The sequence below is a fragment of the Stenella coeruleoalba genome (assembly GCF_951394435.1).
Source record: "Stenella coeruleoalba genome assembly, contig: scaffold_433, whole genome shotgun sequence".
NCBI lineage: Eukaryota > Metazoa > Chordata > Mammalia > Artiodactyla > Delphinidae > Stenella > Stenella coeruleoalba.
Genome location: NW_027645968.1, coordinates 44,432 through 59,707, shown reverse-complemented (window position 1 = coordinate 59,707; position 15,276 = coordinate 44,432). Strand labels below are relative to the sequence as shown.

General features: G+C 40.4%; 1 protein-coding gene across 1 annotated transcript in view; it reads left to right on the top strand.

Moving 5' to 3' along the window:
• LOC307181422 (uncharacterized protein) overlaps window positions 1-15,276 on the top strand; it is a gene marked incomplete at its 5' end in the record, with an annotated part of 33,289 nt that overhangs the window by 14,730 nt on the left and 3,283 nt on the right. The window contains one exon of the mRNA XM_079946625.1: window positions 6,804-7,392. Coding sequence (XP_079802751.1) covers window positions 6,804-7,392 — 589 coding nt within the window. The remainder of the gene's footprint in view (window positions 1-6,803; window positions 7,393-15,276) is intronic.

Genomic DNA, 15,276 nt, shown 5'->3' with positions numbered 1-15,276 from the left:
ATTCTATATCAGCCAAGGCTCACCATTTTACATATGTGAAAAGCGAAGTTAAAAGTGTTTTAGTAGGGCTTCCCTGGTGGTGCAGTGGTTAAGAATCTGCCTGCCAGTGCAGGGGACGCGGGTTTGAGCCCTGGTCCGGGAAGCTCCCACATGCCACGGAGCAACTAAGAGCATGCGCCACAACTACTGAGCCTGAACTCTAGAGCCCGTGAACCACAACTACTGAAGCCCACACACCTAGACCCCGTGCTCAGCAACAAAGAGAAGCCACCACAATGAGAAGCCCGCGCACCGTAACAAAGAGTAGCCCCCGCTCACCGCAACTAGAGAAAGCCCGCGCATGGCAAGGAAGAGCCAACGCAGCCAAAAATAAATAAATAAATCTATTTTTTTTTAAAAAAGTGTTTTAGTAACTTACTAAAAGGCACGCAATCAGTAAATCTGAGCAAGAATTCAATCCCAAATCTGTCACACTGAAGTTTAAGCTAATACATGAGATTAATAAAAACAGCATTAAATTAAAAGTTCAGAGATATTTTTAATTTCATACTCTTTCACTAACGCTCTTTGGAGATAAATCATTTCTTTTATATGGGCCTTAGTTTTCACAACTATCATAGTTGGAAGCTTGACTAGATGATCTGTATGTAGTCTTCCAATTCTAAAATGTTCCACTCATTTGGATTCCTACAATAATTGCCCTTGCGATACATGCATGCTGCCACCAAGTAGCCGTAGAGACTATTAGTTCCTTTTATATCCCTAGTGGGGAGTGCATTTTGACATCAGACTTACCAGTCAATAGTACAACCTGTTACTATAACTATAAAATAACAAAATAATCTGGTATTATTTCCTGTAAAGCAGAAGCTTTACATTGTCTGTGCATCATATCAGAATCACCTGTAGGTTTGTTTGGTTGTGTTTTAACATCTTTATTGGAGTATAATTGCTTTACAATGGTGTGTTAGTTTCTGCTTTATAACACCTGTAGGTTTTTAAACATAGAGGAAATGCATAACCCATTGAATGAGAATCTTCAGAGACAGGACATGGGCATCTGGATTTTTGGGCTCCCATCATCCGTTTATTTTATTTTATTTTATTCTTTGCCTATGTACAATATTTGTCACATCCTCTTGAATCTTTAAATGTTTCTTTTTGTTTTAAAATTTTAGAATATTCCATAATCTTCACCTACTTTTCATAAGGTGTTATCTGTTATGTTTATTCGATCTTCTGCTTCTCCTGGTTGTCTTCTTTTTTTCCTTTTTTTTTTTGGCGGGGGGGGGGGGGGGGCCCTGCCTCATGGCTTGCAGGATCTTAGTTCCCTGACCGGGAATTGGACCCCAGGGCCCCAGCAGTGAAAGCGCCAAGTTCTAACCACTGGACCACCAGGGAAGTCCCAAGACTTCTGTTTTAAATGACTTTTTTTCCCACTCTAATTCATTCCTGGGATCAGTTTCATGTTTGAACATTAAACCAACCTTGCATTACTAGAATAAAGCTACTTTGATTGTGATATATGATTGTTTTACATACCATGGATACAGTTTGTGCTTCTGTTTACACATTTTGCATGCATGTTCAAAAGAGAAACTGGCCTGTGATTCTATTCTTGTAATATTCTTTTTAGTTTTGATCTGAAGCTTATGTTGGCCTTATAAATATTTGAGCAATATATACTTTTCTGTCTCCTGGAAGATTTTTATGTAAGATTACCAATATTTCTTCCCTAAATATTTGGAAGAATTTACTTGGAAAGCCATTTATCCCTGGCAATCATTTTCTGTAAAGGTACTTAATTATACAAACAACTTTTGCAGTAGATATAGGTTTTTGAGATATGTTTTCTTTCTTGGGTTAGTCTTGTTAGCTTGCATTTTTAAAGAATTTGTCATTTTCGATGAATTTTCAAATTTATAAATATAAAATTGTCATAATTTTAACAGCTTTATTGGGATGTTATTTAAATACCATAATTTCAACACTTTAATGTATACAATTCAGTGGTTCTGAGTGTAACCACTAAAAGACTTGGGTAAGCATCACAACAATCCAATTTTAGATTTCTGTCCCCCCACAAAAAACCCATTACACATTAACAAGCTTTTTTCAATCTCCTCAACCCTCTCAGCCCTAGGCAACCACTCATCTACTTCCTGTCTCTACAGATTTGCTATTCTGGGCATTTCATATAAATGGGACCGTACAATATGTGATCTTTTGTGAGTGGCTGCTTTTACTTTACATAATGCTTTCATGGTTCATCTATGTTGTAACATGGATCAGTAGATCGTTCCTTTCTATAGCTGAATGCTATTCTATTGTATGGATATTCCACATTTTGTTTATTCATTTATCCAGTTGTCATTTGAATTATTTCCACCTTTTGTTTTTAGAAATATGCTTCTATGAACATTCACGTACAAGCTTTTGTGCAGACATAAGTTTTTATTTCTCTTAGGTATATATTTAGTACTGGAACTGCTGGGTCATAGGGTAACTCTATGTTTAACACTTGCAGGAACTCTCAAGCTGTTTTGTAAAATGGCCGCACCATTTTACATTCCCACCAGCAATGTATGTGGGTTTCAATCTCTTCTCTTACAGCCTAGCATGTCATCTATGCTGGAAACGTTTCACATGTGGTTGAGCAGGATGAGTATTTTACTCTTTGGTTGAGTGTTCTGTAAACATTTATTAGGTCTTGTTAATTCATAGTCTTGTCCAAGTCTTCTATATCGTTGTTGATCTTCTGCCTAACTGTTCTATCCATTATTGACTGTGGAGTACTGAAGCCTCTACCCAATGTTGTGCAATTATCTATTTTTTCCTTCAATTCTTCATGGATTTTGGTATTTTCTTCTTCGTGTATTTTGGTTTTACCTTATTCAGGGCAAATAGGGTAAAGATTTTTGTATCTTCCCTTTCTTTATCATAAAATGTCCCTTTTCATATCTAGTAACTTTTTTGTTTGTTTTAAAGTCTATTTTTTCTGGTATTAGTATAGCCACTTCAGCAATGCTTACGGTTGCTATTTGCATGATGTATATTTTTTCATCCTTTTACTTTGTACACATTAGACTTTTGAATCCAAGGAGTGTCTCCTATAGAAAACATTTTTTAATACCCAGTTCGACAATATATGCCTTTTGATTATACTGTTTAATTCATTTACATTTAGTTTTTATTATTGATATGGTAGGATTTATTTATGTCTATCATTTTACCTTTGGTTTTCTACATGCCTCATGTTTTTGCTTTTTTGTTATTGTTCCTCCAGTTTCCTTTTATAGTAAGTAGATATTTTCTACCGTAACATGTAATTCCTTTAATGATTTTTAACCACATTGTTTGAGTAATGGCTGCACTAGGGCTTATGTAATACATCTCAGAATCTCTTCAGATTTTTACTAGGTTCATTCCAGATAGAAACAGAAACTGTACTTTTATAGAGCTGTATGCCTTCCCCTCTTTTTTGTTTTTATTACATTTATATATGTTACATACTTAACAACATATTATTATAATAATTACTTCTCACAAGCTTATTTTTTCAAAGAGCTTAGAGAAGAAAGTTGAGCAAATAAATATTTTTGAGTTTGTCCGGTTAATCTATTTACCATTTCTGGTTCTCTTCCTTTCTTCCTGCGGATTCAGCTTATGATCTACTGTCATTTTTATTCTAACACAGCTTTGTTCTCACTGCCTTCGTTGTGCCATATCATCAAATATATGATTTTTTTATGTTATATAGAGAACAATCCAAATATAGTCATATTGTTTAGACACTTACTTTTTAAATTAGTTAAGAGAAGAAAGGAGAAGAAATTTGAAATTACAGTATCTTTTATAATTCTCTCCACAACTGCTCTAGTCAGCATTCTTTGTTTTGTTTGTATGGCTTGAGTTACTGTCTGCTATCATTTGAAGAACTTCCACTAGTATTGCTTGTGAAGCCCGTCTGCTAACAATGAACTCACTCAGTTTCTGTTTCTGTTTCTGAGTTATGGTGAAGTATTGATGATAAGTTGTGGAGTGGTAGGAAAAACTAAAATGCGATGTGCTGTATGATGTATGTTTCACTGAAGTGTCTTGGTCAAATTCTAATGATTTATGATAGAAATCACATAAAGCAAGCATCACAATTCTCCAGGAATGTTCTGTAGAATGCTAATGTTAATGATGAATATGTGATCCCAAATCTTTCACTTGTATTGACCTTATCTCAGTAATTCTTCTCCCAACAATGCCGTAACTAGAGTTGAGTTCTAAAGTGTACCTTCCTCTTTTCCAATAGAAATGGTCCCACAATTTCAGAAAGTTCTCAAAGGTGAAAAAGTGCACACGGCGTTTATCACGTTTGCAAATGCCAATGAAAATGCTAAGGTAACACTGTCCAAAATGCAATATTCTTCTGTGAGGGCACCCAACTTTAAACAAATACACATATTCTAAATACAGCTTAGATCTGTGACATGTTTTGGCCAATGAAGTGTGAGCAGACATGATGGCCTTCAATGAGCAGCAGAGGCCTTAAATGGGCTTGTGCAGTTGGGCTCACCTCTTATGTTTCAGTGAACTTTGTGAGAAGACAGGGCCTGGGAGCTGCGGCCTCACAGTTGGGCTCCAGAGGAAGATGTGTGTTACAGACCTCAAACTGACCCAAAACACGGAGCAAAACCAGCCATCTAGAGGTCTAAAAGAGGGCCACTGCAGCTAGCCAATAGGTCCAAGAAAAATAAATTCTTGTTTATGGAACTGAGTTTTGGGTCGATTTGTTCCAAAGCATTATCACAGCAAGAACTGACTAACACAACATCCTCCAAATCATTGTTATGTAAATGGCTGCCACCATGCCTACAAGTAAGGCAATTGTGTACTCAAATTGTGAGAGTTCTTGAACTCTTGGTGCCTCTCCAACACAATGTACGTGGCTAAATTTCCACAAATAAGTTCACTAATATACCACAGAGATCTCCCTAAGCTTTTATTAAATGTAATGCAAAGTTTATTCTTTTCATTTTCTGCTTCTACATAGTTAAAATGCTTTTTGTCAATGTAAAATGGCTCTTACCTTTTGGCTTCTGTCGTGAGAGTCTTTTGAACTCTGAAACACTGTAGGATATCACCTATAAATGGAATCTAAAACATACAACAATTGAACGAATATAACAAAAAAGAAGGAGAGTCACCGATATAGAGAACAAACTAATGGTTGCCAGTGCGGAGGGGGAGGAGGGGGCAATACAGGGGTGGGGAAGTGAGAGATGTAAACTACTGGGTGTACGACAGGCTCAAGGATGTATTGTAGAACACAGGGAATATAGCCAATATTTGGTAATAACTGTAAATGTAAAGTAACCTTTAAAAAAGATATAAAATTTTTTTAAAAAAGAAATCTTACTTAAAATTCGAAACAATTTAAATGTCCATCAACAGGAAAATGCACATATAAATTATTGGATTTCCCTACATGGGAATCCTACGTAGCGAGGAAAGTACATGAACTAGACAGATCTTTACGTGTCAGCATGGATGAACCTTGCAAAGATAACGCTAAATAAAGCAAGTAACAAGAGAAAACAAAATAAAATACGATATGCAGTTTAAGAATACTTAAACATGTAGCCTACATAGAAAGACATCCATGCCACTGATGGAGACCAAGTTCAGAAGAGTGGTTACCCAGGGTCAGCTGGGGAATTGCTGTGCTTGGGAAAGTGGTCACACCAGAGACTCTTCAACAGGAATGGTAATGTTTCACTTCACACACTGGCTGGAGGACGGAGGAGTGTCTGCGGTGTTATAATGTGAGCACGCTGCATGTAAAAGCCATTGCTGACCACATCTAGGGGAACTGATGAGTGGGAGCTGGTAGTGGGTGGAGGCATCCAGAAGGTGGTGGTAGAAGAGGAACATTGTACACGTAACGCCTAAGGCCTGACCAGAGGACGACCATTGCTCTAGAAACTGGACACAAATCCAACTTCTACGGCCAATCCTAGAAGACAAACTGAGGCATATTTAAAATTTTAACACTTTATGTGCGCAAAAATAGATTCAATTCACGCACCACAAAGCGGAAGAGGTGAGGAGCACTCCAGCCACAGGAGCTGCAGAGATGTTTATTTTAAAAGGGCAGAAGCAAAGCAAGGAAACGAGTGATTTGCTATGGCTTTAACGCCTAGTTGGTGGTTTGTGACTGGGTGTCCTCAGCGGTGTTCGTCACCCTGAGGCGCTGACAGGCTTAGATTTGGGTTGGTTTAAGTGGGCGACCGCATCGCTAGAGCCACCGCAGGCTAACGGCCTCCTTGCAGGGTTAATTTACTAACACCAATTGTCTGAGTCCTTCCTCTTACTCAGTCACTTCACTTCCTACGCCTCACTTTCTCTTCTGCAAAGTGGATATTCAGTAGTAAATTCTCTGTGGAGGTGTCAGTACAAAAAAAGTGATTATTAGGAACCACGATCATGTCCTGAATGCACGGAACACGTCACCGTTTGCCAACCACCGTGTCAAGCCAGCAGAAACGACAGAAATTAAGAGCTCTCCGCAGAAATTCACACACCCGTGCACCAGGTAAGGGACCACAGGCAGACGTTCACTCAGCCTTTCCTGTGTCCCTCACGGAGTTCACGCTCTCTTCTGGGCGGGGCGAGCACAGACACTTAGCGGGAGTTTAACTACTTTTAAAATGTGCTGATACAACCATGTCTCACTTTTGTTTGGATCAGTCAGCAAACGCTTTTTGGAAACCCCAAATTCTCCACACCTCCTACCTTTCACGCTCCCCTAGTCTCGAAGCTGCCGACACCGCTCCTCAGGCCGCGTCGTCAGGAGAGGCGGGTCTGCGTGCGGACGCACGGCGAGCTCGCAGAAGTCCTCGAGCCCCGCCCCCACGGGCCCGCCGGGAGGCTTAAACCGCAACCGCGCGGCTCGGGAGGGCGTTGATGCCCGCGCCAACACCAGGCCGCGCGTGGGCTCCGGAGCGCGGCATGGAGGGCCCGGCCTAGCTTGGGCCCGTGGCCCTGTGTCTTCGGGCCGCAGCCGCCGGGCGGTGGGCGCCCGAGGGGCCGGGAGGCGAGCCGGGGCCCCCAGGCGGGTGTGGGCATCCTGTCTGCAGCCAGCGTCCCCGAGGCCGCGCTCAGGCCGTGAACACTCGGTGAAGCTGCGCCCGGACAGCGCGGCCGACTCCTTCTCGCGCTCTGAGGACCTGTGCGCGCTGCAGGACTCGGTGCCTCTGCCCTCCGTGCGGGCTTCCCTGAGGGAGGGCCTGCTGGACTTAACGCCTTCTGCCTCCGCGGGTAGACTGGGCGCCGCTCCTGAGCACCCTCTGCCCCTGATCTGTATCCAGAGCTTCTTCCAGCCACGGCTTGTCGAGACAGGTTTGTACTTCCCGCTTCCAGGGGCCCTCGTGTGGGCGGTGAGAAGCGGGGTTTTAAATGGTTAACGGTGGAGGGTGGGCACTGGAACCGGTGCCCAGTGACCGGGTGTACGTGCACTGGACGGGGCGTGCGGCCTAGGACTCCTGCCAGCTCGGTGACCCCGGCCGAGTGCCTTAAGGCTTCAAGGTCTCAGTGTTCTCATCTGTAGCATGGGCTTCACAGGACCCAGCCTCCGTGGCGGTTACAAGGATGCACTGTGTTAATGCTTCTAGACTCTACAAAGTAGAACACTTAGCACAGTTTGGAGCATCGTTAATTGTTGCACAGATGTTACCTGGTCTGTTGAATGACTTTGCCTGGTACACACCAAAGCGATTAGGAAATGGATATATCCCAGCTTCATTTCCTTTCCATTCAAACAGGGCTCAGGAAAAAAAAAATTTTTTTCAATAGTTGTATCATATATAGTGGAAAGAGCACCGGTGTCAAGGCAGCTTAGGGTTTGAATTCCAGGGCTTATGCTCTCTGTGGCCCGGACAGGTTTCTTTTGCACTACAATCCCCACACTTGTGAAATGACATTAAAAACCACTCTTTCTGTGGGTTCTTAGAATTAATTAAGCAGGTTATGTGTGTAAAGTATCCTGGCACTTGAATGAATTGTCAGAACCAAGGGCTGCTGGAGACGATGCTTCTGCCCTAGGTAATCTTCCATTCTACTGGGCAGCAAGTAAACACAAGCACAGGAGTCAGTGCTCTGGAAGAAGTGAGTTCTGCTGCTACAGAGCACAGAATCTCTTTTTTCTTTGATTTAATTTTTATTCTATATTGGAGGATAGTTGATTTACAATATTGTGTTACTTTCAGGTGTACAGTAAAGTGATTCAGTTATACATATATCCATTCCTTTTCAGATTCTTTTCCCGTACAGTTTGTTACAGGATATGGAGTAGAGGTCCCTGTGCTATGCAGTAGGTCCTTGTTGATGATTTTATATATAGTCGTGTGTATATGTTAATGCCAAACTCCTAATGTATCCCTCCCCGCCATCTTTCCCCTTTGCAGAGCACAGAAACTTGGAAGGGAAAGTTCAGGGTAGGATTCTTGGAGGAAGGGCTGTCCTCTCTAAGGATATGTAGAAGCTCCTGGGGTGGCAGGAGAAAGCAGTGTGTGTTGAAGTTTGAGAAATGTAAGAAAATATGGCAAAACTAATGTACAGGGCTGGAACTCAGGGTTTGGGAAAGAAATGAGAGTTAATACTGAAAACTTAGTGGGGCCCAACAAAAAGGCGCCTTGTTTGTCCTGTCAGATGTTTGGATGTTTATCCTGAAGGCTGCAGGAAACACCAAAGAACAGTGAAATGGAATTCTGGTTTAGAGACTCACTTGGACCTCCATGTGGAAGGCAGTTGATTGGGTGCAGGGTGAATTGTAATCTAAGGGTCCCACTTAAGTTATAAAAGGTGGGACCGGGTTTTGCAGATCTGAGAGAGAATGGGTGAGGCCTGGTGACCAGTTAGAAAAGGGAGGGCAGCAAGCGTGGGTGACAGTTTACAGCTGCATCTTTTTGAGAGATACAGAGCACAGTAGAAAGGGATTGGGGGTGGTGAGAGGATCTTCCTTCATCTTCAGTGCTTTAGAGGGGCCTGGTAGACAGGTCTGGGCCCAAGGTACAGATGTGGGCTTTTGGGAGGACAGGTGTTTGAAGGCATGGTAGAGACTTAGGTTAACCACAAGAATATCCAAAGGATCATAGGTCTGAGAGTTTTTTTAAGTGAGTATATTTGAGGATGTTTATAAGCTGAGAGAAAGTAGCCAACAGAGGAAGGGTGTAAAGATCTAGGAGAGGAAGTGATTGTTCATTTGTTTTTGAAAAGCTGAACACTTGTCGTGTGCCTGGCCCGTTTCTAGGATGTGGGGTTCACACCATCTGTTATCTCTTCTGCAAGGACAGTTCAATTCATGCCCTGGTGAACAGAAGTCAGATTATTCTTTGCATCCCATTCAGGTGTAAGAACTGTTTTGTACCTCGGAAGGGAAGCAAGCTGTATCATTTGGTCACCTGCTGATGATAATAGCATTGGCTGAGACCTGACCATTTACAACGAAGGCACTTCTGTAGGTAATAAGTTCCAGGAGGGCCCGAACTGAGTATGTCTGTTTCAGCATTTAGCATGGTTTAGCATCTGAGAGGCCGGTACATTATTGGCATATAGTAGACTTAAAAATGAATATTTGTGGATTGTCTGAATGAGTGGATGTGTGTGATTCACCTCCTATTTGCAGGTCCTATGCCCTGCAATGGATTTTCAGTGTCAGGTTGTGACAGTATTTATGATGGGGATTGGCATTGTTCCCTATCTAATGGATAAAGATTACACATGAAAGGACTTTACAGTGACATCTCAAAAGCCTCATAGGAATTACTTAACAAAAAAATAAAATTGGATTCTGTATAATTTTTAATTTGTAAGCTGGCCAGAACACTGGTATTTCAGCCAGTCCTCTGGTAGTTCCGATGACGTCCCCATGATCACCCAGGCATAATCAGAATGGCTTTAGGATTTGGGAGCCAAAATGTTCCTCAGTATTTACGGCTTTGCTCGTCCATTTAAGAAAATGGACTATTGAAAAAATAGCTTCAGACACAATATGGCATTTTATGATTTAGCATGAAATCTGAGAAATATAGAGGTTATCTGAAGCCTGCAATGGTAAAGTTCCCTCTGCTATTGAAGTTATTGTCTTTAAACAAACATTCTACATCACTAATGCTATATATATATTTTTTATGATATTCAGGTTAATTTCCTGTTCTCTCTAAGGAAGTAATTGGTTGCTTGGTATGAGAGATGGTGTGGCTTCCAAAGGTGAAAAGTATTATTTTGTTGTAATTTCCAGCTACCTAAGGATGGGAGAGGCCCAGGACACTGCAGTCAGTATATTATGTGGAGCAGGTTATATTGTGGTTTATTTATGAACTTTTACATGTTTATTTTCTTCTTTGCGGTACGCGGGCCTCTCACTGTTGCGGCCTCTCCCGTTGAGGAGCACAGGCTCCGGACGCGCAGGCTCAGCGGCCATGGCTCACGGGCCTAGCCACTCCGCGGCATGTGGGATCTTCCCGGACTGGGGCACGAACCCGTGTCCCCTGCATCGGCAGGCAGACTCTCAACCACTGCGCCACAAGGGAAACCCACATGTTTATTTTCTATGCAAGTTTGTGTGCTCCTTTTTGAGTTTTGGTAGATAAGTGTTTTGTAACTTTGGAATACTTGGAGTTTTATATATATATATAACTTATATATATATATTTTTTTAACGTAGTAGTTAAAGCCGTGGAGAGTGTACTAGTCTACCTAGGTTCAAATTCTGGCTTTACCCTATGAATTCCCTGTGGCTTCCTCTGCTCACCTATTAAAATGGAGGATAATAAGACTGCTGTGGTGAGTTACTTACTAAATGCTATTTAAGCATTTGCTATAATGATCCTGTATACTCGAAGGCAAGGAACTTGCCCCTTGATTGTCTCTGTATTCCTAGTGTTTAAGAATTCCTAGTGCTTTCCTAGTGCATTGTCTTAGGATAGAAATAGCTCAGTATAGTTCTTCTCACTATAAAGTACTGTTACGTTGAAAGTCTTTGCTTATGTACTAATAATCTATGACATATCTGCTGAGGACAAGGAAAGGAATAGTTTTAAAACTGCAATGGATAACAAAAGATTATATGATGTAATGCCTTTATTATGTAATTATAAAACTAACAAATGATCATGGTAGAAAATTTGAAAAACTCCTAGACAAAAGAGAGGTCAACAAAATTTGGAGTAACTTTCAGAGTGTAGAGTTGTCCATGAATATTAGTGCTTTCATTTTTTCTAGGACTTTAAGTCGACTGCTTCTTAAGAATGTATTCCTGATATTTTACTTTAATGATGTTTTCATCATGGGGACACACACACACACAGAAATCTGTCAAAAAAAAAAGGCATGTAAATCACTGATGTTTCAGATAGCCACATGAAATAAAGTGAGAAAGGTCAACAAGCTGAAAGAATGTGGAGTAGCATCTCCTTAATTGCTTACATAACTCTGATAATTACCTCTTTGTGGATAAAGTAATTAATGGGGAATCTAATTCAAGAAAAATGTATGAACTTCAAGCCTTCTCAAAGCCAAGTATTTCTTTCCACAAAAGGTTACTTTCCACGGCCGTGCTTCCTTATTACCAGACAGGGAAAGAGTATTGTATGGCAAAGGGTCTTCCTGAAGGAGGGTGCTTCCCACACTGATTGTCATAAATGACTTCGGAATTACTGTTGCTGTATTACCAAAATCTTAAACTAGGATATTTTTGACAAATGCGGTTCTTAGTTAATTTTTAGAGCTACAAACTGTCAGATGGCTCTGAAATAACAATTGTCTGGCTATTCTTCAGGGTGATCACAATATGGTAATGACCTTGAGGTATCATTAAAAAGCAGGAAGGTGTGAGTCTTCCTTTGGTGCCAGAGTGAAATGCGAGTTGGAGTTGGAAAAGAGGCCCACAACCAAGTGATAGAGAAGGAAATGTGAGGTCATTGGTGAAAAACCAGGTTGAAGTTAAGGGGAAGAGGCATGAGGAAATGGTCAACTGTTACAGTATTACAAAGATCATCAAGGAGCATATCCATGAATGTGGTTTGTATTGCAATCTGCTGAAAAAGAGACAAATATCCTGGCCTGGCCTTCATGGAGATTATATTTTGTTGATTCTGATAATAGATTATTGTTGAAAAGGGCCTCCTATAAATTATAACCATGCAAAGGCAGCAAGATAAATTTATTTTTCTTTATGTATGTGTTTCTCATTCCTACTCACTTCTCTCTTAGGTGAAGAGAAAATCACACACACAAAAAATGTCAAGTCTCAGCTATTCCTTTTCAAAATAATTTTTTTCCAAATTCCAGTGGAGGCAATAGGTTAACTGTTAAGATTTGTAAGCCTCAAAAAGCTAGATTTTTACAAAGTGTAGCAAAATTTTATTACATAAATAATAGATTTGGAAAGAATATATGATGAAGAAAATTTGGCAAAAGCTGGCTTTTCTTCCGTGAATGACTTCACTGTGTTGGGAGAAGAGGCAGAGAAGAAATCAAAGTAATTAAACATGGGGTGAGTTTTCCTGATAGGGGACTCTAGTGCTTTAAAATAGACTAGATAATCCTAGAGATAATCTGAGGGTAGAACAGACCAATGCCTCATTTCCAATCTGGTACCCTGGAAGAAAACAGTATATTTTCTTTGAGGTCTTGAGAGGTTTTTCTTCAGTTTTGTTTTGGTTTTGGTTCATTTTGTAATCAACCTTATTAAGGTATCATTTACATACAATAAAATGCAGACATTTTTAGTCAACGGTTCAGTGACTTTTAATTAATGTATACATTTGTTTAACTACCACCCCCATAAAGATAGATAACAATCCTAAAACCCTAGAAAGTTTCCTCCTAGGCTTTTGCAAAAGTATCCCCATCTCCCACCCCAAGGCAACCACGGATCTGTTTTTTATCTTTAGAGATGACTTTTGCCCAGTTTAGAATTTCATGTAAGTTGAATAATACAGTCGGTGCCCTTCTGATCTGGCTTCACTTGCTCAGCATATGGTTTTTGAGATTCATTCATGTTGGGATGTTTTAAACCAGGACTTTAGCCTGGGTGGCTGATGTTGTCTGAAGGCACCTATAGGTACATCTGAGTCTCTGGCATTGTCACTGTCTGTTCTTGGCTCCGTATTTTCAACTTTACTAAAAACCACAAGGTTGAAGTAAGGAAGATCATTGTCAGTATAATGGAGGTGAAGTGGGTTCTGTTATATAATATTCTCAGCATAAATTGACCTGCTTGGAATCATTGTGTTGGTAATCAACAAGGATACTCTTCCTCCAAAAGCCTTGATACTATAAAACTTCTAAAGGACGCTGTCGTAGGACTCTTTTAGTTTTCATTTTTTGGGAAACATTTCTGGAAAAATCAAATGCTCACAACCTGAAAGAAGCAATTATTCACCTGAAGGCTAACTCTGCTAAAGTTGAGTTGTCTGACCTCTACATGCTGATAGAACCCAAATAGCCTTGCAAAACAATGCTCTCTTATTGGATATAAGCATATAGATTGTTTAAGATGGACGTGTATATGCAGTAAAGTGAAAAAACAAAGAATCTTTGAGTTTCCCTTGCTGGTTTTTTTTATTTTTTCATTTAAGTTTCTATAGCGTATGCTAATAGTTCAGGGAAACCTCAATTTAGTTTTAGGTCCACTCTACATAAATGTTGAAGTACTCCATACCCACCTTTTTTCTACCTTCCTTCTTTTCTTCCATCTTTCCTTTCTAACTTCTTATAATCCATTATACTTAATCCTGCATTTGCTGAGGTGGCAATTAGTGTAGGAAAATTGAAAGCACTGTGAAATTTTGCTGTTCAGAATGCATGTTGACCAAATTCTATATTGAGAAAAGGTCTGAATTTACCCAGAGTAACCCTTTCTCAGCGTCTTTGAATAAAGGCCATAGAAAGTGGGCTATATATAATATCCTGACAGGTATGTAGAACTCATAGCAATTGCCCTAAAGAGCTTACCTAGCGTAGATGCATATGAATGCATTTAATGATTGTTTTATTGGCAGCAGTGCCAACATACACAGTCTGTTTGGTTTTATATCATTCTCATTACCTGCTCTTTACCACTGTATACATTGCTAATGGCGTGGTTTCTATGGCTTGTGAATTTCACGGCCAAATAATATGTAATTTATTGCACACTTCAGTGTAGAAGATGGAGACTCCATAACTTTTCATGTGCTCTTTGCCGCTTTGGAATGTATTACACTGAGATCAGGCAAAGTAATAAATTTATTTCAAATGTGCGTGATAGCTAAACATCAATTAGGACTGATGGGCAATATTTCTTCTTCCAGCAACATAACAGTTTTTAAAGACTAAGCCACTGAAGGTGGAGTTACTGAACATGGGACTCAGTTCACTGGGATCCTACTTAGAAAAATAAAGGACAACTTGGATTGGATATGTGTGGCTTATTCAAGTAGTAACTAATCAGCTACATCTTGGTGAACTTAATTTGTCACAATCGTTTGGTATTTTATTAACTCTCTTCCCCTTCTTCCCCCGACTCTCACGAGAACGGATCATGAGTATCTTAAAACATACTAAGTCGTCTTCCATCCCTGTTAATCTAACTACAGAAGCACACTTTCCTTATCGAATGCAACTTACTGTCTTTTAGAGTAGCTGTGGTTTTAATTCTCTACAAAATTAAAACCAGCAAAGAGAAACATTTTCAAGGAGCCACACATTGTAGAGCTTTAGAAAGAAGACTTTAGAATTAAGGGCAAATATATCGATTTATAGCTAAAGCACCTGAGGCCTAAAGTAGGCAGGTAACCATCAAGGTCAGGGAAGGGGTTGAATATCAGGTTTCAAGCTGAGAAAGAGTCTACAGGGACTCAATCTGAGCAGGTCAAAAACCGAAAGGAGATCACGAATGTTCTGGGAAGGCTGGCATCTGGCCTCCAGTGTGGGATTCAGATGGGGAGTGGTTCCTGGGGGAACTGAGCTTCTGCAGTAGGCAGAGAAGTCCACCTCCCCTCCGGAAAGTGCCACTGACATCAGGGAGTTGAGGGGAAAGAGCAATGAATTCCAGTCCACCTGAGAAAGCAGGCCAGACTGATTAACTCTGAATTTAGGCTTATTTCAGATACTTCTTGAGAAAGAACTTGGACAAGAGCAAGTCCCACGCAGCCTCTTTTAAATCCATGCCCAGTATTTTCTGGTGGAGCTGCTTAAACCCTCCAAGTGACTCCAGTATTTTAATTTCACTCTGTATTT